Source organism: Melanerpes formicivorus, unplaced genomic scaffold (assembly GCF_026170545.1).
Source record: "Melanerpes formicivorus ecotype bairdi unplaced genomic scaffold, bMelFor1.0.p_v2 SCAF_71, whole genome shotgun sequence".
Classification (NCBI taxonomy): domain Eukaryota; kingdom Metazoa; phylum Chordata; class Aves; order Piciformes; family Picidae; genus Melanerpes; species Melanerpes formicivorus.
Window position 1 is genome coordinate 596093 of NW_027142423.1, and position 24713 is coordinate 620805.

General features: G+C 43.0%; 1 protein-coding gene across 10 annotated transcripts in view; it reads left to right on the forward strand.

Annotated features, from left to right (window-relative positions):
- Positions 1-24713, forward strand: part of ADGRB1 (adhesion G protein-coupled receptor B1) — a 325671-nt gene that overhangs the window by 277304 nt on the left and 23654 nt on the right. For 7 of the 10 annotated variants that reach the window (XM_068163182.1, XM_068163187.1, XM_068163183.1 and 4 more), the window contains 5 exons: positions 1238-1304; positions 6694-6779; positions 13000-13098; positions 20879-21050; positions 22864-22959. In XM_068163182.1, coding sequence (XP_068019283.1) covers positions 1238-1304; positions 6694-6779; positions 13000-13098; positions 20879-21050; positions 22864-22959 — 520 coding nt within the window. The remainder of the gene's footprint in view (positions 1-1237; positions 1305-6693; positions 6780-12999; positions 13099-20878; positions 21051-22863; positions 22960-24713) is intronic. The other 3 variants (XM_068163188.1, XM_068163189.1, XM_068163190.1) reach the window with 1 other exon arrangement.

Here is a 24713-nt window from a genome sequence, read left to right on the forward strand (position 1 = left end):
CAACCAACCCACTGTTCAACCAGGGTCAACTAGAGCTGGCCACCTAGGACCGTGCCCAGACTGCTTTTGAATGTCTCCAAAGATAGAGACTCCACAACCTCACTGCTCATCTTTTGCTCTGTCACTCTCACAGTGAAGAAGTGTTTCTTTCCTGATTTTATGCTCAAGCCTGAAAATCCTTGTGGTCTATCCAGACACCCTGTGATGCTCAGCTCTGAGGATGGAAGAGGGTTGAGATTTCCCCTGCCTCTCTCAATATGGGACTGTCAGTGTGCAGTGAGCTCTCCATGTAAATGTATGGTGCAGTAGGACCTCTGTGGGGACCCCTGAAGTATATTCATGCATGAGTTACGGGATTCATCTCCCCGGTGAAGCCTCCCTCTGGGTGAGGTGCACTGCTTACTTGGATGGTGAAAAACTGTTTGAATGAATCTGATTGAATGTTGATCTGATTGAATGTTGGTGTGTCATCCTGGACTCTTTTGCTTGGATCTTTGCTGACTAGAAAGGTCACCAAGAGTGACTGGCTCTGTAGCAGGAGCCAACAGGGCAGATATCAGCCAGAAGAGCTTGCATAGGCACCAGACAGTTTAAGAACCTAAGTTCCACAAATGGTCAGTGAAGAAAGGAGAAGTCCTTCTCAGGTTATGTGGTGTGAGGGAGAAGGAAAAAGCTGGTTCGTGAAAACACCACACACCTTATGTTCAGCTTATTCCTTAAAAGCATCCAGTTAAGGAGCGCTGTGAATTCCCACCTTGCTGCAGTGTTGTGAAATTTCTCCATGGCAGCAAGCTCAAAGTGAGGATTCAGGAGAAGAAATGGGAATCCTGTACTCCTAGACCTGAACCCATGGCAGTTACAGTGGTTAGCACATGAGTGTAGGGACAATTTCCACTGTTTCTACTCTTTTGCCTGACTGGGTAGAACAAGAGCATCCTCTTGCCAGCAAACTGATGCAACTGCTTCCATGACCTGGTCTGTGATGAATTTTGCATGAGTTCCTCTGTCAACAGTCAAATGCCATTCTGCAGGCAGACCCCCAGGCAAATGAGCCTTTATGCAAGCTCAGGAGAAATGGGATCAAAACTTGCTCGCTGGGAAGTCTGAGACCTTTATATTTGGCCCTGGGATATCACCTCCCAGGATGAACTTTGCAAGCAAAAAGAAGGAGCAAACATGTGCCCGTTGGTGATGCTAGCTACTGGGTAACTTTCTTTTCTCTCTCTTCATTTTCCAGCTGCTGGCTGTCGTTAGAGGGAGGTCTTCTCTATGCCTTCGTAGGACCCGCGGCTGCTGTCGTTTTGGTATTTAAGCTTGGCTGAAAGTTATACCTATATACATATTTATTGTGTTTCTTCTTATAACGCTTTCCTCATTCTCTCAACTCAAGAGTGCTCCTCTTGATTTTGCACTATTGGTTTGAATAGTTTTCTCCTTCAGGAACATAGAGCAAAAGTCAGTAATTTGGGATGGGTTTGATTCTGAAATATAAACTACCTCAGCTCTCAGCCTTTCACCTCTTTCCTCTCTGGAATGCCTTAGACATCTGATTAATGCTTTACCTTGCATTTGATCTGTCTGGATGGAAGTGCAGGATGATGGTGGAAAACTCTGACATTGACTCCTTCAGAAACTGCTGTTACTGGTTGCTTTCAGACCAGGCTGTGCCTCCACGGCCAGCAGTTATTTCTGGTCATTTTCAGACAGCCAGGGCATGTGAGCAGCTTTCTTTTTAATAGGTGAAATGGAGGTGTTCAAATCAGTGCCCAGGTTGACCTCTGTGACCATAGAAATGTCATATTGCTTCTACTTCAAACAGATGGCATTGTTAAGGTGATCATTCCTAAACTCTGTCCCACCAGCTCATGTGTGGTGGTGGTCTGTCCTGCTGTCCCTTCATCCTTGGCTCCAACGCAGCACCAAAGCCAGCCTTGGCCAGTTATGACTTGAGTTGAAGGTGTCACTCAAGAGATGCCATATCTTTCATTAAGCTTCCCTGCTCTTAAACCTTCAGTGGCCATGAGAAATATCGACTGCCAGGGTTCAAGGAATTGGAGAATTCCTGGGCCTCAAAGAAATCCCTCCTGCAGCAATTTCAGGTGGGTTTGATGCCACATTTGAGGCTCTAACACATAAGTGACAGGCAGCAGTTTCTCTCCACCCCAGTGTTTATCCAGGGGAATTGCTGTATGTCCCCTAAGTCTCAAATGCCCTGGATGGTCCCACAGGAATGGAATAGCTGACACTTTGAATTTCTTTTTCAGATGAGAATTTTGTTTCATGCAGTGCCTGGAGGGTTAACTACCCTGCAGCAGGAGCAGACTTACAGGACAATAACTACACAAAAGCTCTTGATGCCTCTACTCTCACTGCCATCATTGCACATCAAACCACCTTGGTGCCATCATTTCATCATGGTGAGGCAGACCAGCAGTTGCCCCTCCTCTAAGCTTGTATCACTTAAGATCATTAGTGTAGGGCTGTAGCACATAGCTGAGCCTTCAGATAACAGTCAACAAAGAGTGGGGATAAGCAGATTTTCATGCAACCAGTCATTAGTTTTCTGTAGGCATATGATAGTTGGATTTCCCTCAGTAATGTAGAGGTCAGGGGCTTCTTTATAGCCAGGATAATTGTCAGGAGAATTAACTGGCTTAGCGCTTGCAGAGGATCTAGATCTTTGCCCCAACAACATGACAGCTGATAGCTTTGGCTCAGTGGCTTGACTGCTCAATAGGCAGCAGTGATTAGGAGAGAGGGAGCTTTGGTAGTGCCCAGAGGAGGGGCAGTCAATCTGCTGCCTCAAGCCATCTTGTTTTTTGTTGTGCCAACAACAAGGGAAATGATCCTTCAGCTTTCCTTAGCAGTTTTAAAGCTTAGGAAAAACACATGAGCCTGCTTCCATATGGCATCTCCATTTTCACTCAAAGCTGGAAATGTCCTTACAGAGAGGTCAACACCTGAAAATGGTGGCTCATACAGTTGATCCTAGGAAGTGATGAATCATCTCTGGGGTTGTCTGTCTCTAATTGGTACCTGGAGAGAGCCTACATAACTAGTTTAGGCTACCTGACTCATCTCTGGCTGAAGTTGGTAGGAGCACTGTGAAGTTCAGGGAAGGAGAAGAGCAGAAAGCCATTTTCTTAGTGGGAACCGGGGAAGCAGATAAGCTCAGTAAGTTGCCCAGTGGCTTTTAGCAGAGACAGAAGTTGAACAGGCAGTTCTCCAGCATGCACTGTCTACAAAACTGGGCAGCTGCCCATTCTCCATGGTAAGAGTTGGAAGGGACCTCTGGACATCATCTAGTCCAACCCCCTTGCTCAAGCAGTGCCACCTAGAACAGGTTGCACAGGAAGGTATCCAGTCAGAGATGGAATCTCTCCCAAGAAGAACACTTGACAACCTCTCTGGTCAGCCTGCCCCAGTGCTCCTTCACCCCCCAAAGTAAAGAAGTTTCTCCTCATGTCCAGACCTCTGTACTGCAGTTCTCCTATCAACATGATATATTTATTACCTGTAGTAGCCACCTTCTTCAACAACTTTCCTTATTCTCCTCATTGGAAAAAAGCCCAACCCTTTGGCTTTTGGCTTGGAAAATATCTTTACTCAAAATAAGCATTCTTAAGACAGTTGATCTGCAGCTTCAGCAACATTTGCAACTTGCAGTCAGTCCACAAACCCTGAACAGCTGCAAAGCTTTGTCCTGTAGCCTTAAAATTCCTAGGAAATTGAAATGTGGAGCTTCTGCAAGCAGTTTTACTCACCTAGCTCAGATGAACAACCTGCTGATAACTGTGCAGGTTGAAGGCAGAGGGTTAGAATCATATAATTATGGATTGTTTGCGTTAAATACTTTTAAGGTCACCAATTCCAACCACTCACCCAACACTATCATGGCCACTAAACCATCTGCCAAAGTGCCATGTCTACACATTTTTTAACACCTCCAGGGATGGTGTTTCCACTACCTCCCTGGGCAGCCTGTTCTAATGCCTGAGCACTCTTTCAGTAAAGAAATTTTTCCTAATATCCAATCTAAACCTTCCATGGTGCAACTTGAGGGCATTTCCTCTTGTTCTGTTACTAGTTACTTGGGAAAAGATACCAACCCTCCCACCTCACTCCAACCTACTTCCAGGTAGTTGTGGAGAGCAATAAGGTCTGTCCTCAGCCTCTTCTGCTCCAGAAGAGAAGTGAGAAGCTCATGGCATGAAGTCAGGATAGAAAGCCATCAGCCATTAAGTTTTGGTTTTCTCCAATGCTGAGTCTCAGATTTGTGTCCTTGCTTCTGGAGAGCATCGTAGAGATAAAAGAAGTAAAGCTACATTGCTTGTCCTGAAGAGTGGCCATGTCTAGAAGTAGGTCCATATTATATCCCTGACTTGTAAAGGAATGGAGACACATCAGGGCAGGATCATGTTAGTCATAGGATGCTGGTCATAGAATCCTAGAATCATTACTGTTGGAAAAGACCTCTAAGACCATCAAGTACAACTGTCAAGCCGATACCACCATGCGCACTACACCATGTCTCAGGGTGATATATCTACATGCCTTTTTGAACACCTCCAGTGATGGTGACTCCACTATCTCTCTGGGCAGCCCTTTCCAATGCTTGACCACTCTTTCAGTGAAGAAATTTTTCCTGATGCTTAATGTACTGAATAAAAATAGATTGTAATGGATAAAACAGAATTATTTGCTAAAATGAGGGCAGAGCTGCAATTGAAGGACTGCACTTTGTCATCTCCCCTGTGAGAGATGAATGTGGATGCACACTGTGTGGTGGTCAGCCCCAGGAGTGATCCAGCACACTGCACTTCAACCCCACCTTTCCTATTGCCTTGCTGCACCTTAAAGAAAAGTCTTTCTTGCCCTCAGCAGCCTCCATCCCAGTGAAGAAGGATCAGTGAATTGAAAGTGCTCTCTTTCCAAGCACATAGCTTGGGTTTGATTTCCTGCTGATCCTTGGCTGGGTTGCTATGTCTGACTTGCCAGTGTTGTTTCTCTGAAACAATACCATGGTGAGCTTTAGAAGTGGACTCACAGCTGTGGAAAGTACTCCACTGACCCAGCAGCTGATGCAAAAGAAAATAACTGCTATTTGTGAGATCTTCCATTTATCCCCAGCTGTGAACTCCAGACGACTGAGCTGGGTCACGCGATGCTGAAACCAGCAATTCTAACTCAAAAATATTGCTCATTCTTGAGGACGATGTAGGCAATTAGATGGAGGCTTGGTCTGAGCAGACATCTCCCTTCCTTTGGTGTATTAGCTGTCTCTCAGAACCACCTTGCAAGGGTCTATTAAAGGCACCAAGGCTCTCAGCTAACATGATGTTTCACATCTCTGAATTTTATAATACAATAGAGTCACAGAATTGTTTTGGTTAGGGAAAAAAACTCTAAAAAATTGAGTCTGATTGCCAATCAGTGACCACCATGGCCATTAAACTGTGTCCTGAAGTGCCATGTCTACATGCTTTTTGAACACCTTCTGGGATGGGGACTCCACCACCTTCCTGGGCAGCCTATTTCAATGCCTGGCCATTCTTTCAGTAAAGAAAATTTTCCTAATATCCAATCTAAAGCTCCCCTGGCACAATTTCAGGCCATTTCCTCTCATTCCATCACCTGAGGCTAGAAAGATGAGGCCAACCCTCACTTCACTACAACCTCCTTAAACATTTCCTTACAAGCTCCACATGCAAAAGAGCATCCAATACATCATTCTACCAAGAGCAGGTGTTTCACTGACAGCAAACCCAGGAGAGTGTCACTCTTTTCCCACCATCATTACTGTGCCTCCATGAAGAGGGTGGAGCTCACGTGTCACTAACATGCTCACATTCTGAGGTTGCTGAGGTTTGGATGAGATTTCTAACACAGATGCAGCTGGCAGCAGTGAATGCAGTCAGAAAGGCTCAGTGAGGATATCAGGATCACTCTGCAAGACTTCAATATGCCACTGTGAATATTCGTGCCTGGCTGATTCAAATGTATATGCTCTTATCCTAACAGAGCAGACCAAAGGGCTTCATGCAGTTGTTCTGCCCATGGATTTATTTGGAGATGACTAGATAGCTAATCTATGTGTTGTGCCATCCACAGTATCTCCCAAGACATTCCACCATAGTAGCTGATGTTTCTACTTGCTCCAGTGCCCCTCAACCTCTTATTTTGATACAAACAGTTCTGGTTCACTGAGCAACAACTGTGACAACCTGTCTTAGTTCTGCCCCATCTTCCTCTGGTAGCTTCCTTTGGTAGGATTCCTCCAGAAGGCTGTTTTGAAAGCAGTCAGTGCCAACCCACCACTTGCATGGGCCACTTTGTATTACCCTGAATAATTGTTCTTGTGCCTGGAGTTTGCCTTGCCAGACCTCAAGCATGTATCAAGCTTCAAACAGCCTGTCAGTAATCATAGCACTTCACCGCCTTGTCCCGGTTCATGGAGACTGACCTGCTGCCAGCTGCATTCTTCTCTCCTAAATTCACTGATGCATGGCCAGGGGTGGTGGGACAGGGTGGAAAAGGGTCAGGAGGGGTGGTGGCCTGCAGAAGTCTGACTGCCATGCCTGACTTGGGGAGAAATGGAGAAGACTTAACTTGCCAAATGTGTTTTCATTCCTTCTGTGTTACCAAGTTTGACCCACTTTAGAACAAAATTGTGTGTTGTTTCTCTTTCAACAGGTGAACATGGTTATTGGCATTCTGGTTTTTAACAAACTTGTATCCAAAGATGGAATAACAGATAAGAAACTGAAGGAACGGGCAGGGTATGCCTTATCAATACATCTAAGTAAAGAATGAAACAAAAATTAACCTACTCCAGGTTGTGATCAATAACCAGGCAAGGAATGCAAAGAGTGATTGGAGGTGCGAACAAAGAGAGCAAAAACAGATTTAAAGAAAAAAAACAGATGGTTTAATCTCTCTGCCTTGTCAGAGAGACAAAAGACCCAAGAAGTGCCACTGTGTTACTATGGAGGAAGGTTAGAAGTTCATCTCTTTGTTGAAAAGGCTTCAATCCAAGCTGGATGTATCCTCCTAAACATTCAGGAGAGCAAAGTGACTTTTCTCACTAACTCCTGGAGATAGCAGCTGGATCAGAGAGGGAGTCATCATTGCTGAGTGTGGTATGTGGTATGAGCTGTGTAAGAAAGAAGTCATGTCTAATGGCTGGCAGATGGCTGAGAGACATCAAAGGTATGTGATGCTTTCAAGGAAAGGGTCTTTGGGGATATAGCAGGGAACAGATTAGTAAATGGATGGATGTGGAAAGAGGAGGATTGTAAGTAAAAATGCCTCTTCCACAAGAAAAATTTCTGATGCTGCCTGAAGTTCTCTGGAAGTCTCTCAGTGAACAGATTGGTAGATGGATGGATGTATAATGAGGATCTCTTCCCCAAGGAAAATTTCTGATGTCACTTGAGATCCTTTATCTTCTAAACAACCACCACCACCCCAAACTCCATCCCTGAAGCCAGGGATTTATGTTACCTGATTTCCTCTGCAGTATAAATGGACTCTACAGTGCTTAACACCCTACTCTCACCAGGGGTTGGCTGAAGTGACAGCAGGGCTCTCTATTGGGTCACTTCCAAACTCTGTTGACGGTGGCTATTTTGTCATTGGCTCCAGCAGGATGAGACCTTCTTTCATCTTCATTTCTAGAAAAAAGCCTGTGGCTTGCTCAGACTTTGTCCCTGAGCTATGCCATGCTTCAAGCAAAGGACAGAAATGGCATGCTGACACTCTGACTCAAATCAAATGCACAGGTCAGCCTGGCCTCTGATGTTAGTCCACAATTTTCCTCTGTCTTACTTGGTTTGCTGTTGCAGTCTGAGCAACTATCTCCTTACCTGCTGCTAGGGAGGACAGGGTTGTGTGCTTGGTGATGTTTGATTTATCCCTGTGGACAGCAGTTGTGTTCTTGAAGGAAGAAGTTGTTTACAAAAAGGCAAGGAGAGCAGGAGGAGTTCTGGTGCCTCACCACCACAGCTACAGGCAGAGCCTAAAACCCTTGGAGGCTGGTGGAGAAGATTCAGGTTTTGCTCTGTTTGTGAAAATGGAGGGAGCATGGAGACCTATCTCCTTGTTTGCTGCAGTTCTGGGCTTCACAGAGAGAAGCTGCTTCATCCACTGCTGTGCTGCAAAATCCTTAGGCTCTAAAACTGGGTCTCAGTGGGTAGAGGCTGAAAGTATAGATGAGACTCAATAGTCCTGCCATTGCACTATTGAGTAGTTCTTGGTGGAAGTGGTTTTTAATGGAGTGTTGGCAACAAAATTAAGGGTAGAAGCAAGCTCAAATCACAGAATCACAAAATTGTTTCAGTTTGCAGCTGGGGAGGTTTAAACTTGATATTAGGAAAAATTTCTTCACCAAAAAGGGTCATCATGCATTGGCTGCCCAGAGAAGTGGTGGAGTCACCATCCTTGGTAGTGTTTAAAAGACATATGGTCTAACAGGAAGATGTTAGGTTATGGATGAACTCAATGATCTTAAAAGTTGTTTCTAACCAGGCAGTTCTATGATTCTACAGTTGAAAAAGACCTTTTATTTCACCGACTCCAACCATTGTCTAACTCTCCCAGACAGAGGAAAAACACAGGAGTCTGTTAAGGTTCATATTTTATCACCTGTGTTGACACAGTCAAGCATCATGATCCCTTAATGCAGCAGAGAGGGGAATCTCAGTGTCTGAGCAGTGCTGTGCTCACAGTAATAACAGGAGCTTAAGCAGATTTGGATGATCAGAGGTATCAGCTGAACAGGTATGTGAAGAAGTGACCTGGGTGTGTTGGTTAAAGCCGCTGCTGAGGAGTGAGCGCTTGCTTCTGGGTGATGCCTTTTTCACAAAGAGAAGAACTCAGACACTGCCTGACCTGCAGGCAGAGGCTGTAGCAAGATAATTGCACTTGAAAGTCAGCACTGAAATAAATGGTTTATTGGATTAGCAGAGCAGCGAGCGACCGTCTCTCAGTCTCTCCTTCTCTGATCTAAACCGCATACAGAATGACCTTATTTAGACCTCATTTGACACACAGAGGCTGGTTATTGATCACGCTCGCAGTTGTACTTTGAAAACAAAACCTACAAAGCAAACAAACAAACAAAAAAGGTCTTTTTTTTCTGATGTTCTTTATTTTTTTCTTTTTTTCTTTCTTTTCTCTTCCCCTCCCCCTCCCCCCCCCCCCCCCCCCTTTTGTGTCCGTGTGTGTGTGTGCAGCACTTTTAAGCCTTCTCTGTGCTCAGTGATTTTGTTCTCCTGTCGAAGTGCACCTGCTGAGAGTGTGGAAGCACTTTGGAGAGCTCTGGTGCCCCTTCCCTTTAGCTAGCCGTTTCTGGCCTGGGTTTGGGAACTGTGTTGGAAGGGAGATCTGAAGATAATTAGAATGAGTAATGGCCTTGGAGATGTTTGGATCGGAGGAGATGGTATAAAGAAACGTTGTATTTCCTTTAGCAGAGGCAAGAAGTATGGTTCAGTGTTACAAAAATAAACCAACCAAACAAAAAGCCCCACAAAAAAGTGAACAAAATGAGGAACCTGTTGAACACTAAAAGGAGCCTAGCACACATAAAGCATATCAGTTGGCACTAATAAAACATAGCAAAATAGAATCAAAGAATCTTAGAGTCATAGACTCATAGACTGACAGGGCTTTGGAAGGGACCTCCATAGATTACCTAGTCCAACCCCTCTGCTAATGCCTAGATCAGGTTGCACAGGAAGGTGTTCAGGTGGGTTTGGAATCCCTCCAGAGGAGTTTCCACAACCTCTCTGGTCAGCCTGCTCCACTGCTCCATCACCCTCAAAGGAAAGAAGTTTCTCCTTTACTTCAAGCGAAACCTCCTGTGTTCTTATTTGGCCCCATTGCTCCTTGACCTATCACTGGGCACCACTGAGAAGAGCTCAGCCCTATCCTCATGACCCTCACCCTTTTGATATTTATAGAGCATCAGTGCTAACTGTTCCTGTAAAATAATACCTGAGGCATGATGGGGTTTGCCCTATACTTAGCAGAAGAAATTGCTGTAATTACTGTTATCATATCTGTCAGGAAACATTGACTTTCTAATGGCAATGACTTTATAGCTATATCACAAAACCAGGCTGTAGAGAATTGGGTGTGATTACCTGGAGAGCTGGAGAATTGCACACTACCACCCCAGCTCTGTGGCATAAAGACCATGGAACATTGCTGCAGACCTTGGTTCCTTGGAGTGACTATGTAAGGACCCGTGAGCACTCTGTGCTCCATTCTGGTCAGCTGCACCACGAATCTTTGAGCTCTGTTGGCTCATTTAAATGAATGTTTTCACTTCAGACTCAGGAGCCTTTAAAATGAATTTTAAATTTATTCAGCCAGCTTTTATTCCAGAAGCATTTGTGTGCTCACGCAGCCAGGGAAGAAGAATGAGACTATAGGGTATATTCACAAAGGCTAATTTTAGCCTGCTGAGTTTCATCTCCCTAGGCTTCCTCTGTAACTACTGGAGCCTTGTTTAGTTGTTCCAACTTGCCCCTTAGAGGAACCTTTGCTTCTTTTGTCTCTCTGTGGATTATAAAGAAGACTTGAGAAAGTTTACCCTGATACATTGTGTGAAATACTCTTTCTCCAGGCAGGGTGTAACAGACCTGGATTGTCCAAGCATAGAGAAGAAAGTAATTGGAAAGATACTACTGATATTAAAATAGGAACAGATTTGGATTTCCCTTTGTCTGGGAATGTTTCCTGCTGGAAGCAGTGCTTCTGCTCTTTGGGCTGTACGTGGTGTCCAATAAAAGGTAGAAAGACCCAGGCTCTAGTGAACATACCAGATGAGACTGTGAGCTCTTTGTGGATATTTAGGAAGCAGAATGAAACAAAACAAACAAACCAACAACTAAATTAAATGAATGCATTATTCACTGTGATTATTTCATTAGCTACCCTTTCATAGACACAGGCACCAATATAAACCTGCTAGGGAAATTCAATATATCAACAACCTCATGCCCCCGACAAGAACAAATTAGAATATAAATGTATCCACATCTGTGCCTACTGCTTACAACCTTCTGCATAAATACACCCAACAGCAGTTACAGTTGTGTGTTTTGATGGTCTTCTGGCCAGTTCTTTGTGATTCAATGTCATTCATGTTTTTTTCTGGTATAGTTTTCCATCAAATTCCTCAAACGAATCTGCTTTCTTTTCGCTGCCTATCTCTGCCTCTCTCTGTCTCTCTGCTTATCTGTTCTTTGTGGCTTATAGATCTGGGGATAAGCTGTCTTTTTTTTTTGTTTGTTTTTTTAAGGGTCATGCACTTAATGCCTCTCAAGACCCACTTAAGCTTTGGCTCAGCCATTGTCCTCACTGGATTTGCACCATCATAGAATTATAGACTGGTCTGGGTTGGAAGGAACCTTAAAGATCATTTAGTACACCTTCCACTAGCCCAGGTTACTCAAAGCCCCATCCATCCTGGCCTTGAAGATCTCTGAAGATCTCATCCCTCCTGGAAGACACGTGTCTGTTGACACAGGAGCTAATTTTCTGTGTCTGAAGGCTGAAACTTTCTATGCAATACCTTAACCATTATCCTGGCGGGGAGTAATGGTTTGGGTCACTGCAGCTAATTAGGAGACTCATCAGCAGCCACTTGAAAGTGGGCCACTAGGACTGCTGATAATGCTGTGTCGGTGTCAAGGGGTGTGTGAGATTGAAGACAAAGTTACAGAAGTTAAGAAGTGATCTATCAATCTTCCTAATCTCTCTCCCAGACAGGGTAGGGCTGCAAAACCTGGTGCCTGCAAATGTCACCCCCCACTATCTGCACTGCCATCATCCAAGAATGACAGATCTGCAGACCTTTGGCAATGATCTTCATGCCTTCTCTGATATTAGGCACTGCACCTGGAGGAAGTTTGGCAGACTCTGGCCCATGTTCTAAGCCAGATCAGATGTGACTGTCCATCTATACAAATCAGGCTGCACACACCTAGTAAATTCTGAGAAGGACCAATGCCAAGCTAATGTGGCTTCTGGGTTCCTGAGTAAGAGCTGGCTTGTCAGCTATGTGGGTTCACACACATCTGCCTCTAAAAATCCTGAGGACATGCCCTTTGGCAGATCCCTGCAGCCCCTTATACCAGCAGTGCACAATAGTGTGATTGTGTCATTGCTTCCATCCGGGAAAAAGTGGGAGCAACTGTTGTTAATAAGTCTCAGGGTTCATCCCAAAAATGTTCTGAGCTCCAAAACAAGTTCTGAAAGAAGAAATGTCTCAAAAGTTGTCAGCCAGTCCAACTCCCTTTAGCGCAGGTTGATGGTCTTACAAAACACCCAAGCTCATGCTTAACTTCCAGGACATAATTGGTGCCATTTACATGTCCTTCATCACAGATTAAGCAATCAAAGAGTGGCCTATCTCGTGGTATTGTCAGCCTTATGTAGCTATCCCTGCCAAGGCCAGGATTAGCACACAAGGGCCAGGGGAGAAAATCTATTACTTATCCCCTGCATTGCTTTAGGAAAGAAGATAAGCAGACACAGCCCCCACAGCCCTACTTCTTGCCTTCTACTGTACAGCCCTGCCACCTTTTTTGTCATGGAGCAAAAAGGCCAGATGGGAAAAGAGCTATTTCTCAAAAACAAACCAAAAGAAGGAAGTGGAGACTGGCAGAGCAGCACTGGTTTCTCTTCCATGGGTGCCAGAGAGAAACATTCTGAATCTGGCAAAGCCATCACCAACACCGTTCCACCCTCTCCAGCGGCACCAACACGTCTCTGAGTTGTGCATTATTCCCACTTCCCTTCATCTGGAGTGGTACAGATGAGAGAGTTTTATTCCTGCCTGTCTTTCATTTCTCTTTTCAAACTGGGTATGGTTGGTTTGTTCCCTTTCTTCTTTCTTCCTTTCTTTTCGGCTTCTCTTTCCCTTTCCTTTCTACGTTTGTGTTCATAAGCAAAGTGTTTTGTTTTGTTTCAGTTTTTTGGTTTTAATTGCAGTCAGATGGCAGTGCCCCTTTACGGCATGACGCTCAAATGTTCCAAGTGTGGAGTAGTTTCTTCTGCTGAAGTTTCGGCCACAGCCACCAGTAACGCCATGTTAGTTCCTCTAATTTCAACTTCTTTTCTTTCTTTCCACTTTCCTTTTTTTTTTTTTCCTTTTTTCTTTTGGTTTTTGTTTAGCTTTTCAGTTTATTTTATTTCCCTCTTCCATTTCCCTGCACTCACCAAGCCGTGTTTGTTTTCTCTCCCCATGTCCCTGCCCACCTCCCCACATTCCCAACTCTCCCCAACCTCATTCTGTGGGCCATCGGTAGCATAGGGCTCCTGCAACATCCCTGGAGCAAAAGCTGATGGGCTGGATCCTGAAAAACACTGTGTGACTTGCCTAGATTTAAGCAAGTGAGCAGCTCATGGAAGACTCTTTTTTTGCTGGAAGCTGGGCAGATGTTTAATGCCCTCATTTAATTTAGTTCTTGGAGCTACAGACTTGAAGATATGGTTTCCCATTAACTTAGGTGGCAGACAGGGGCTTCAGACATAGCTTTGTTAAACATGTGCTTAATTTTTTTACTCCAGAGGCTGCAAAGCACTGAGTATGATTTAAGTGAGTTGATGAATCACTTCTAAGTGTTGGGGCTTTTTCTCTTGCAAAAAGCAAAAGTTAAGTTTAATATCTCTTAGGGCTTCAGTTCTGATTTGATAAGTGTTGAGTACCTCTTTTGGACCTCTGAAAACATTTGGAATTGGTCATCAAAATCTTAAGAGAGTGTCACAGCTCTGAGTTAAAAAAGTCAAATGCTGTTAAATCTCTTCTTAGATGCTGCTGGAGTTAGTAAAAATAAAAAGTAGTGAAAATGCCAGAGCTTTGCTCTGCTAGAGAAATTGTTGCTGTTTATATAGTCAGGGATTCCACACACACACCCCCCAAAGGTTAAGGTAGGAGAGAGAGAGAGATGAGGAAAGGTTTGTCTTTCTTCCTTCCCTTTTTGAAATGTTATTATCTACAACATTTCCAAGTGATGCTCTACTTTGGTTTTGATGTCTAAAGTAATATATGGAAAGTGTGTGAAAGAAACAGTCTCAGATCTAGACATTTGCAATTTGAGAACTCCCACCTTTAATTAATCTAAACAAAACCAGGCAGCTGAGTGCCAAGTCTCAGAAGGTAGAAATATGAAAGAAAATCAAAACAGGAGGTTTTCTCCTTTCTATTTCTTTTGAAAATTGAGCCATTTATATGAAATCTAAAAGGCTTTAGGGGGAAAAAAGGAAAAAGAAAAGAAGTGCTTTTCTGAAAACCTACCAGACGTTAGGAGAAAAAGAACATTCAAATTGCTTCTGTTAAGAGCATCTATGGGATGCAAAACCTAAGCAAAATCTTGGGGTTTTTTTCACTGCTGAAGTCATTTACTTACCTTTAGCAACAGTGCCCAACTCAGATGTTGAGCTGGCATTGGTCCAGGCACGTGTCTGGAATGGTCCCCCACAAGTCTGGAATTAGCAGGTCACTGCATTTTGCTTTCCTCAGACTGCTGGGGAATGCTAAACCATCAGAAGCTTTGCTATTAATAAATTAGGCTATTAAACAGGGGCAGCTTTCAGGACATAGGAAATTCATTTAAAAAATAAAACAGACTCAAATTCTCCTCTGATACTGTCTGGCATTGGTCTGTCATAAATCACATATTCTGAGTCATCTTCACATCAGAAAAAAAAAAGAAAAAGATATGAAGTCCAGATCCCCTACTTATGCTACTTTTCTAATTTAAGTGGATTGATAGAAATTGGAGGGCCCTTGTAAGAAGACAGATCTTTAGTTTCCCAGTGGACCAAATACCTTAGATGATAAATTCCAGTGCTCTCTTTGTTGTTTGTCCTGAAGTATCCTATGCCCTTGTCCTTGCAAAGGGACTACTGAACTATACACAAATGAGTTTGTTCAGCCCTCATCTACCCTTGTCATCCATTTCATTTTGCAGCCAAACTGTTTCTGCTTTTCTTCGTCCAAACCTGTCAGAAATCAGGTTGTCAGTCGGCATAGCCCTGATTGTGCTTTGTACCATTGCCACCATTCTACTGGCCTTCATCCCAGATCTTGGATCAGCTTTGCCATTCAGTTTTGACTTCTTGTAATTTAAATCAGGTGCCATGAGGATTACTGGCTGCTTTCTGACCTGGAGTTAGCCATAGTCGTTTGGTAGAGAGCACATGAAGGATGATCCTGCCTTCCGAGGCTGCATATTCCCTCTCCAGCTTATCCCCATAGGTTTTAGAAGCTAGGTTCTGAGATAGCTTGGCATGAAAGGATAGATCCTTTTGTCCATTTTCCTGGCTTTTGGAAATCATAGAAGTTTAGAGCAAGTTTACTTGTGTCTAAGAGAGAAAGGTCAGAGAAGAGGGATGTATAACTGAAGGAAAACATGGTAAACTGCTGACAGAGAGCAGGCAGTAACCATGGCAGAAGTGAAAAAATATGCACTGGAAAGTATGCAGTTTCTTGACTGTCCTGGTTAACATTACCCACTCCCAGAAGCTTCCCTTTCTCCCCAGGAGGGAAAGTAACACACTTTGTCTCACAGTAACACACAAGAAAGGAAGAAATTGCTGACAGCCAATGCATCGTGAATAGACTCTCAAGTTTTGACCATGGGGAAGAGATTGTCCCAAGACTAAGGCCTTGGAATGGTGTATTTTTCTGGTAGGCAAACCACCCAAGGGTCAGTGTCAGAGAGTCCTCATGATTATTCCTGTTCATCCTTCTTTCATCATTAAAAGATCATGTGTCAGATATCTCTTCTAAGGGATTTGCCCTTTTTCTTGGCTCAGAGTCGTTTCAGGAAGACTCAAATGTCAAATCTCCCCCCATTTTGTAGTTCTAGGAATAATGCAAATCAACATGCCTATGCATGGCTGGTTTTATGAAGGAGACTGTTCCTCAGGAAAGAGCTGTCCTCATAGTTCAAAGAATTTGGAATTTTCTCCTTACCTGAAGTTAACACTTGGGCCCTGTACATCCTTGAATAGGCTGTTAAAGAACAACTTCCCTTCTTAGGGGTAAACAATCAAGCAGGCTGCCCAAAGCTACTGTCTCATTTAGAGACATTTGATTTCCTGCTACCCTACTTGTATGGTTCAGATTGCAGCAACTGAAAGAAGAATCATCTTTTGGAGTGAACAGAAATAGTATCTTGTGTTTCTGTGTTTCCTCTGCATGGGAAGAGGCTCCAGAGCTCCTCTTCTTGTCTAGTTACAGATTTTCTACTTTGGTTGTGTAGGCATTGAGTTAAAGGGATTTTCTCTGAAACTGTCCCTAAAATTGGGGCAACATTCTTGCTTTTAAGAGGAATACAAGTTAGAGAAAGGATAAAATATGAATAAAGCAAGTCCTTGTACTGTGGTTTTCCTGTAGCAGAACTGCTGTGATGCAGGAAGAGCTTGCTCATCAGAATAGTGGAGCAGCATAAGATCACTGAATGCTTTGAGTTGGAAGGGACCTTTCAATGTCATCCAACCTCCCTGCGGTGAGCTGGGACATCTTCAGCTGGATCAAGTTGCTCAGAGTCTTGTGTGTCTCTCAGCAGCATTTAAGGAGCCTTCCATTGTCTTATGTATTGAGTCCTCCTAACATCTCCCTTTTCAGAGCTTCTCTCTGGAATCTGCTTTCTGAATTACAGTTATTTTTCCTTTGGCTGCTTCTGTAGCTTAGGACACTGGCTGCCCTGTCAGTGTTGAGTAATGAGAGGAATTGATCACCAACCTCTTTATTATGGCTCTTAACGTCTTTGTTGGCATGTACTGTGTGTCCCCCTGCACTTGCCTTTTGTCAGGGTGCAGACCCCTTCATCTTTCTTCATGTAGATCTTTATTTCCAGAAGCATTTTTCCCCCCTCTTTCCATTGCTATCCTTTAAGTATCATGAGCTGCTTCTGCTTCTTCTACAATGATGAAGACTCTTAAGGCTGCTACCAAGCTAAAGAACAAAAACACATCTAGGTTTTGACATTTTCACCCAAGTCTGTCATGTCCTTGTTGCCAGATCTGGGTTTCCTATGAAGTTTCATCAGACTAAGTCTCCACCACGCTAGATAAAGCCATCGAGTCATTAGGTAATCACAAGGTCATTACATAACAAATCCTTTCTTCCTTTCACATCACATGGCACCATAACATGAAGTTTCTTAAGTCCCATAAGTTGTTCTGGAACCTTTTCAGGAAGCACAGCACCTGGAAGAGATCTCGAGGGTCTTTTCCAACCTGGTTAATTCTAATTCCTATAAAAGGGTACAGATGGAAAGGTGGCAGAAGAATGAGTTCTGCTATGAATTCAGCTCACAGCATGTAGAATTAAAGGCAATGTCACAGGAAACCCACTTATCTTCCACTGAGCTTTCTTCAGAAATGTCAGTCTTGATGTGATTTATTTTTTTGTTAGCTGGAACTATTTTGGAATTTAATATTTCAAAAGCTAAGCAGAGCCCTGAAAGTGAAATTGGAGCAAGTTACATAGCTGTGACCTGTTGCCATCTGCTGCCTGAAGAATAAAGATTATGCATTAGGTGTCAAGCAGTATTTCCATAATGTTTGCAAGGGATGAATATGCTTGAGAAGGCATCTACAAAGGGAATCACAAAGAGAACAGAAAGGCCATACTCTCAGCTGCTGTAAGTCAATGCAATTCAGCTGGGGAAATCCTGGTTTACTCCAAATGAATTTGTGGTCTTATACTGTTTCCATTATCTGAGTTGGGAGGGCATATGAGGTTTCCATCATGTGGTTCAAAGTGCAGAGATTTAAGTGCTGATTTAAGATTGCCTATGTTGAGAGAAATAGTGAGGTCCATCAGGAGGTATCAGTCCATGCTGGGTGATCATATGATTGAGAGCAGCTCTGTGGAGAAGGACTTGGGAGTGCTGGTAGATGAAAAGCTGGACATGAGCCAACAATGTGCTTTCACAGCCCAGAACCAGCCTTCTCCCAGGCTCTGTCAAAAGCAGTGTGGTCAGAGGCTCAAGGGCAAGGATTCTCCCCATGTATTCCACTCTGCTGAGACCTCACCTGCAGTACAGTGTCCAGCTCTGAAGTCTTCAGCATAGGAAAAACATGGACCTGTTGCAGCAGGCACAGAGGAGAGCCACAAAAATGATCAATCTCTTCTCTAAGGACTGAAATGTAACCACTTGCTAAAAAGAAGCGTAATCTACCTCCTCAGCACCATCTCTTACAGCCCCAAATCCACACTTTAGATTTTGGGTCTGGGGTTCAAATCATTGTCAACTGGGTGATGCAGTTCTTTTCAAGAGTAGAAAACCCACACAAAATGAGATGGCTGGTTCAGACCCGTACTTAAAACATCAGATCCAAAGTGATGCAGTTGCTAGCTTTCTTGTTTGCATGTTGGAGGTAGTAACTTGCACATAGCTGTGTTTTAAGAGTATATGGGAGACCAGATAACTCCAGGAAGCAGAGTTGTCTATTACAGAACTTTTCTAGCAACTTCTGTTTGCTTTGCTGGTTTCCAGCAACCCCAGCTGCAAGTTGCATCTACCAAGCCATGTGTTGGCTGATACTGGCATGGAAGACACATCTAAAGTGGCATGTTATGGAGCAAGCACTAGATTTCCATTTGGCTTTTCTGCCTCTCTGATTTATTTATTTATTTCCCCCTGCATGTAAGGCTTAACCAGTTTAATTATTGCAATGATAGCAAAGAGAGATTTAAGGATAACAAGGCAGATTTCAGGGTGATAATGGAGAAGTGGAGTAAGTTCCCTGTTCAGAAGTTGTTTGGCTGAGGGCTGCCTGGTTGCTGCTTTTTAATTTTATTGCTTTAAATAATACTTTGAAATTCTAGTTCATATTGACTACTCATAAAGAACATTCAGTTTGTCATCCCATATAGAATTATAAAGTGTTAGATTATGTCATGGCCTTTACCTTACATGGGAGTCTGGTAATGCTTGATTTAATTGGGAAAAAAAAACCCAACAATAAAATTTATTCCATTTGTGTGCTCCCTCAGGTAAATTACATTGTTTAATAGCACCACTAAGGAACACATCTAACTCTGGACAAGTAGCAATATTTGCAATCAGAGTATCATTATGACTATAGAAATAACCTGTCACTGCAGAACATGATCATTACAGCAGAAGTGGTGTAACAAGACTTGAAAAACTCTTAGCTGAAGCCAGGATCATGCATCCTGATCTCCATCCCTCTGTCCAAGCTCCAGCTTTGTTCAGGTAAAGCTCTCACTGAGGTCTGTGAGAGCAGTACCTGGATAACCAGTGAGTAAACGTTATTAAAGTCTTGATCATGTATCAGAAAGTGGTAAGCCAGTCACATGTCAAATGTGTGTCATGATATCTGTCCTGTAATTTATTGTGCTTCCTGTTTTGGTTTGTTAGTATTAAGGCTGAGGTTTTCCACATAAAGAAATCTTGCAGCTCAACTTACTATGCAGCTCATACCTAGGTCTACTCTTATTTATCAGATAAAAGCCCACAGAGAAATTCTCCTGGTATTCCTGGTGCTCCAGTGCTGCCAAGTATATAGGATGACTGACAGCTTAAAAATCTCCCTAGTAAGCTTTTAAAATTGCTTGGGACCCTTTCTGGTCCAAGAGCTGCAGGAATAAATAGTCCAAGGGAACAGAGCTGCTTTCTCATTTCTAAGGCTATCATTCCTAGATCAAGTGGAAGTTCATGAAGCAGTACTTACAGAAAACTCTTTTGTCCAGTTTTCTGTCTTGTGAATTAAGAAGTGGCTCAAATACTAAGTTATTTTAATCCAGAACCATAGAGTCATAGAATTGTTTTGGTCATAAAAGACCTCATCACATCCAACCATTAACCCAGCACCACTGTGGCCATTAAACCATGTTCTGAAGTGCCATGTGTACATATTTTTTTGAACACCTCCAGGGATGGTGACTCCACCACTACCCTGGGTAGCCTGTTCCAATGCCTGACCACTCTTGCAGCAAAGACATTTTTCCTAATATTCAACTTTAACCTCCTCTGATGCAATCTGAGGCCACTTCCTCTCATTCTATCACTTGATACTAGGGAGAGGAGACCAACATTTACCTCCCTACAACCTCCTTTCAGGGTGTTGTAGAAAGCAATAATCCACTCAAGAATAAATATATTTAAAATGATTGCTAAATATAGAAACAAATGTATTTTTTGTCACAGCACTCAGCTGGGGAGATGACACCAGAAAGCAGGAAATATTCTGTTCACAGAAAAATTGGGTCAAGTAGCAGTTCTTCTGATGTAGAGTTGTAGGGACCATTAGCTGTAGAGTAAGGGAGCAACTGCAAAATATCAGTCTTCACATCAGCTCTATGCTTGTCCATTTTAGTCACTTGAAACTGTGACTTGTCCCTGATGTCGGTGTCTTCCATGTGCTGTGGAAGTCCAAGTGTCTGTAACCCAAGTACCAACAGCCATTCTGACAAACCAGTGTTTGCTGCAAATGTTCCCCTTCCCTTTGGTGACCTGCAGTGATTGTACTTTTTCTTCCCTCCTTGGGAAATGCCATTGTTGTGGATTAGTGATGTAGGTGGGAAGAGTGTGAAATGGGGAGTGAGGTATCTGCATCCTTCTTCCCCACCTCAAGTTTTATGCATGACTGCACCATTGAAAAGTAGTCCCTCCTGTAGAAACGTGTGTCCACCTGTTTTTGGTAGTGTGAATGTGCAAAGCATCTTCCTGCTTTCCTGTGGCAGGGCTCAGAAGACGTCTAGCACAAGTATACACTTGTTGAAGAAGTCTTCTGAAGCCTCATGGGATCAGGAGGCTGAATTAGCATCCCACATGGAAACAGGTAAGGCTGAATTGGAACTCAATTCCGTTTTCCTCTCCCTTGACAGGGCATCTCTTTGGAGCTCCTGCGTGGTCCTACCTCTCTTAGCTCTCACCTGGATGTCTGCAGTTCTGGCAATCACAGACCGGCGGTCAGCACTCTTCCAGATCCTCTTTGCTGTCTTTGACTCATTGGAGGGCTTTGTCATCGTTATGGTCCATTGCATCCTAAGGCGGGAGGTGAGGCAAAGGAGTGGTTATCTTTTGTATGACCGATATGCTTCCCATAGAAAACACCTGAAAAATGTCTGTCAGCCTGGTAGCTTCTCTAATCCTATGAACCCCATCCCATGACCACAAAAATGACCATGACAGTATTGGTCAGAGGGGAAGGAGGGATGAATCAATGATTGTCATGCTGAGACTACTGCAGAGTGGAATTTTGAGGGCAGTTTTAGACTAGATAACATAGAATCATAGAATGCCCAGTTGGAAGGGACCTCAAGGATCATTTGGTCCAACTTTTCTATTTGGACTCTGTGGATTAAATGAGATGGCCCAGCACCCTGTCAAGCTGAGTCCAGTGTAGGGGAGGTACTCTTCCCTTGGGAGAGCATTCCAACGTCTATCTGTCCTCAGGTTTGGCTTGTGTAGCACCAAAATTAATATTTACCAATATTAATAAATATAGCCTGATTTCAAGAAGGGCAACTTGTGCCAATATTCCCAGAACCATTGCTCAACATTAGGAAGAAGTTCTTTACATGAAACTGGTGGACCACTGGGACAGGATGTCCAGGGAGGTGGTGGAGGTCACGTCCCTGGAGACATTCAAGGTCAGGCTTGGTAGCGCTCAGAGCAACCTGGCATGTCCCTGCTTACTACAGGTTGGACTAGGTGACCTTTAAAGATCCCTTCCAACCCAGTGCACACTATGATTCTGTTGAATATTGGCATTAGCACCTAGATATTTGAGCTAGAAAATACAGCTAGTGATTATCAAGCAAGGAAACTGAGTAAATTCTCTCCAGCTTCCCTGTGGAGATTTAAAATGGTAAATTACATCAGGGGGAAAAAAAGGACAAATCTTTTATGTTTCTTATATTCTTTTCATCCTACTGAGTGCATAGACTGTTAATAACAAAGACAGGAAAAGGGTGGCTTTTTCCACTATTCATTTTATCTTCTTACAGCTCCTTTAAATTAAGTAAAACAGATTAATTCTTTGTGTCAAGCCAATGAAATGCAATGGCTTGGCTGAGACTCTTTCAACGAATTGCATTATGAATATGGGCTCACATTTAACTCCCATTACAGCCACTGGCATTTCCCCCCCTTGATTTCCCTGAGTTCTGGATCAGATATATAGTACAGATGATATAGGATCATAATCAGACATTGTAGACCCCAATATAATGATTTATGCAAGAGTGAATGTACGTAGTGAATGTATTGTAGGCTACAAAATAGAAGACATTTTATTCTTGGCTGTATAAATCAAGTAACTGCAAGTGACCAACACAGCAACTCAAGACACCTGCATAAAAAGGGCAGTGAAACTGGAAAATGCCTAAAGAACAAGTCTTAGGAGGAGCAGCTGAGGGACCTGGGGTTGTTTAGTCTGGAAGGGGCTGAGGGAAGACCTTATTGGTTGCAGCTACTTGAGAGGAGGTTGTAGTGAGTGTGTGTTGTTCTGTTCTCCAAGTAATTAGTGATAGAATGAGAGGAAATGGTCTCAAGTTGCACCAGTGGAAGTTTAATGGCCCTGGTGGTGTTGGGTTGATGGCTGAACTTGATCTGAGAGGTCCTTGTCAACCTTAACAGCTCTCTGATTTTATGATTCATTGAGTTGCTTGGGATGTGTGATGGATAACTTAGAAACCATTTGAAATGAATATCTGAATGCTACTAAAGTAAGATCTGTGGTCTTTTGATCTAGCTAGGCCTTTCCTTTTTTTCAAGACACCTTTCACTTTTTCTTCTTGAGTAGAATTTAATATGTTTTAGTATTCAAGTCTGAGTCTGACTTTTGCAAATCCATTTGTTCCTGCAGGTCCAGGATGCTGTGAAGTGCCGAGTAGTAGATCGTCAGGAAGAGGGCAATGGAGACTCAGGGGGGTCATTTCAGAATGGACACGCTCAGCTAATGGTAGGGAAAACCACCACCTAGTCTGTGATTGTGGGCATTTTTAACTCTTAACTGATAAACAAAGGGCTCTGTCCATCACAGATTTTGCAATCATTGTTCTTTTTTTTTTCCCTTTCTTCCCTTTGAACCTTAAACTTAGCACTTAGCATAGGCTATTTTTACACACAAATCTGCATTCTTTTCATTGTAGCATTAAGGGGCTTGAACCTACACACCAGGTTTTGGAGTTGTCATGGTGAGCTCTTTTCTTTCCCAAAAAATGCAGAGATAAAGTATACCTCCCAGGTCTTCCAGACCTTTTCATCCCCATCATGCTGCCCTATCCTAGCTGCAGCTTAGGAGACTTAAGTTTAATACTGTTTCAATCACAGTGGTTTGGGTCATAATTATAAAGATGCTGTCTCAAAGGGATTTCTTGCTCTCAAAAGCACACTTGTTTACATTGCTTTGCTGGGAATGTAGTTTAAGCACTGGAAACCTTGTTCTTGTTGTGTAAGTCCTTTACAAACACTCTAGATAACACTGTAGAAGAATAAACTAAGGGGAATCACTCTGTATCCCTCTACAGCTGTCTGAAAGGAGACTGTAGTGAGTTGAGGGGTTGGTCTGTTCTCTCAAGTAACTATGTTTTTTCCCAACCAACATGATTCTATGAATCATCTTGCATCTGCTTCTATGTTATGATGCAGATGATATCAGAGGAATTTGATTTCCAAAGGACAGTCACAAGATTTATACAAGTTCCAGAAATGCTTAGTTAATACTGGAGCCACGTCATCATCATCGATGGCTTTTTTCCAGTCACTCCTGTGCTAAGTAGCTCATGCTTGGGTGCAAGGTCTCATTTCAGTCAAGACACAAAGAGATATATAATCCCACCACACCTCATAGGTGTTCATTAAAAACAGGTGCCTCATTTCTAATTGAAATGCTTAGTCTTCTCATTTTCAGAGAGGATCTTGCTATGCCTATTTATGTGCAGTTACAAAACCCCTTGCATGCCTGGTACTTTCATGCCTTCAATAACAGACACCATAATCATATCCAGTTCCAATCTTCCTTTCAAGACGTTAGCACGCTGAGCTGTTTTATGTTTTTATTGGGAAACATTTGCCTTCAAATTATTTCTATAACCCTTTTCCACATGCCCTTCAGTTTCTCACCTTCCTTTAAAAAGGGGGCTGCTGTATTTGTTATTCTGTTGTCACCATCCCAACTGCTATATTCTGAAGTTTCAGATTTTATTTTTTTCCCCCCCTCTCTTCTCATTCACTGTGAACCACCTTGCAAAATTCTGTGTCAGCTACAAGGTGTTTTTTTTTCAGCAAGGAGATTACATTTACTTCTGCACTGCTGATGGGTCGAGAAGCAGAGCGCTCAATCAGTCTCTTCACATTCATGCACAGAAAGCTCTGGAGTCTCGACATGAATGATGACTCCTCACTGATATTTTTGGAGGGGTGCAATGTTATTCTGTAGTGACTGAGTTGTAAAATAACCAAAGAAATGAAAAGCTTTGCAGGATGGCATTTTTTCACCATTACCTGTTCGAGTAATCTCTAAATCTGCCCAGGAAGTGAAAAGAAGCTTAGCTGAGCAGCAGAGTTTTCCATAAACTCTTTTTAGCTGATTTTAAATATAAACCTAACTTGTATTTATTTATCAGGCTGTTCAGTGAACTTTTTTTTTTTCCCTCTGGAACTCCTATCATGAAAATGAGATTATAGTTTTCTGTGTCATTTTGCTTGCCCCTT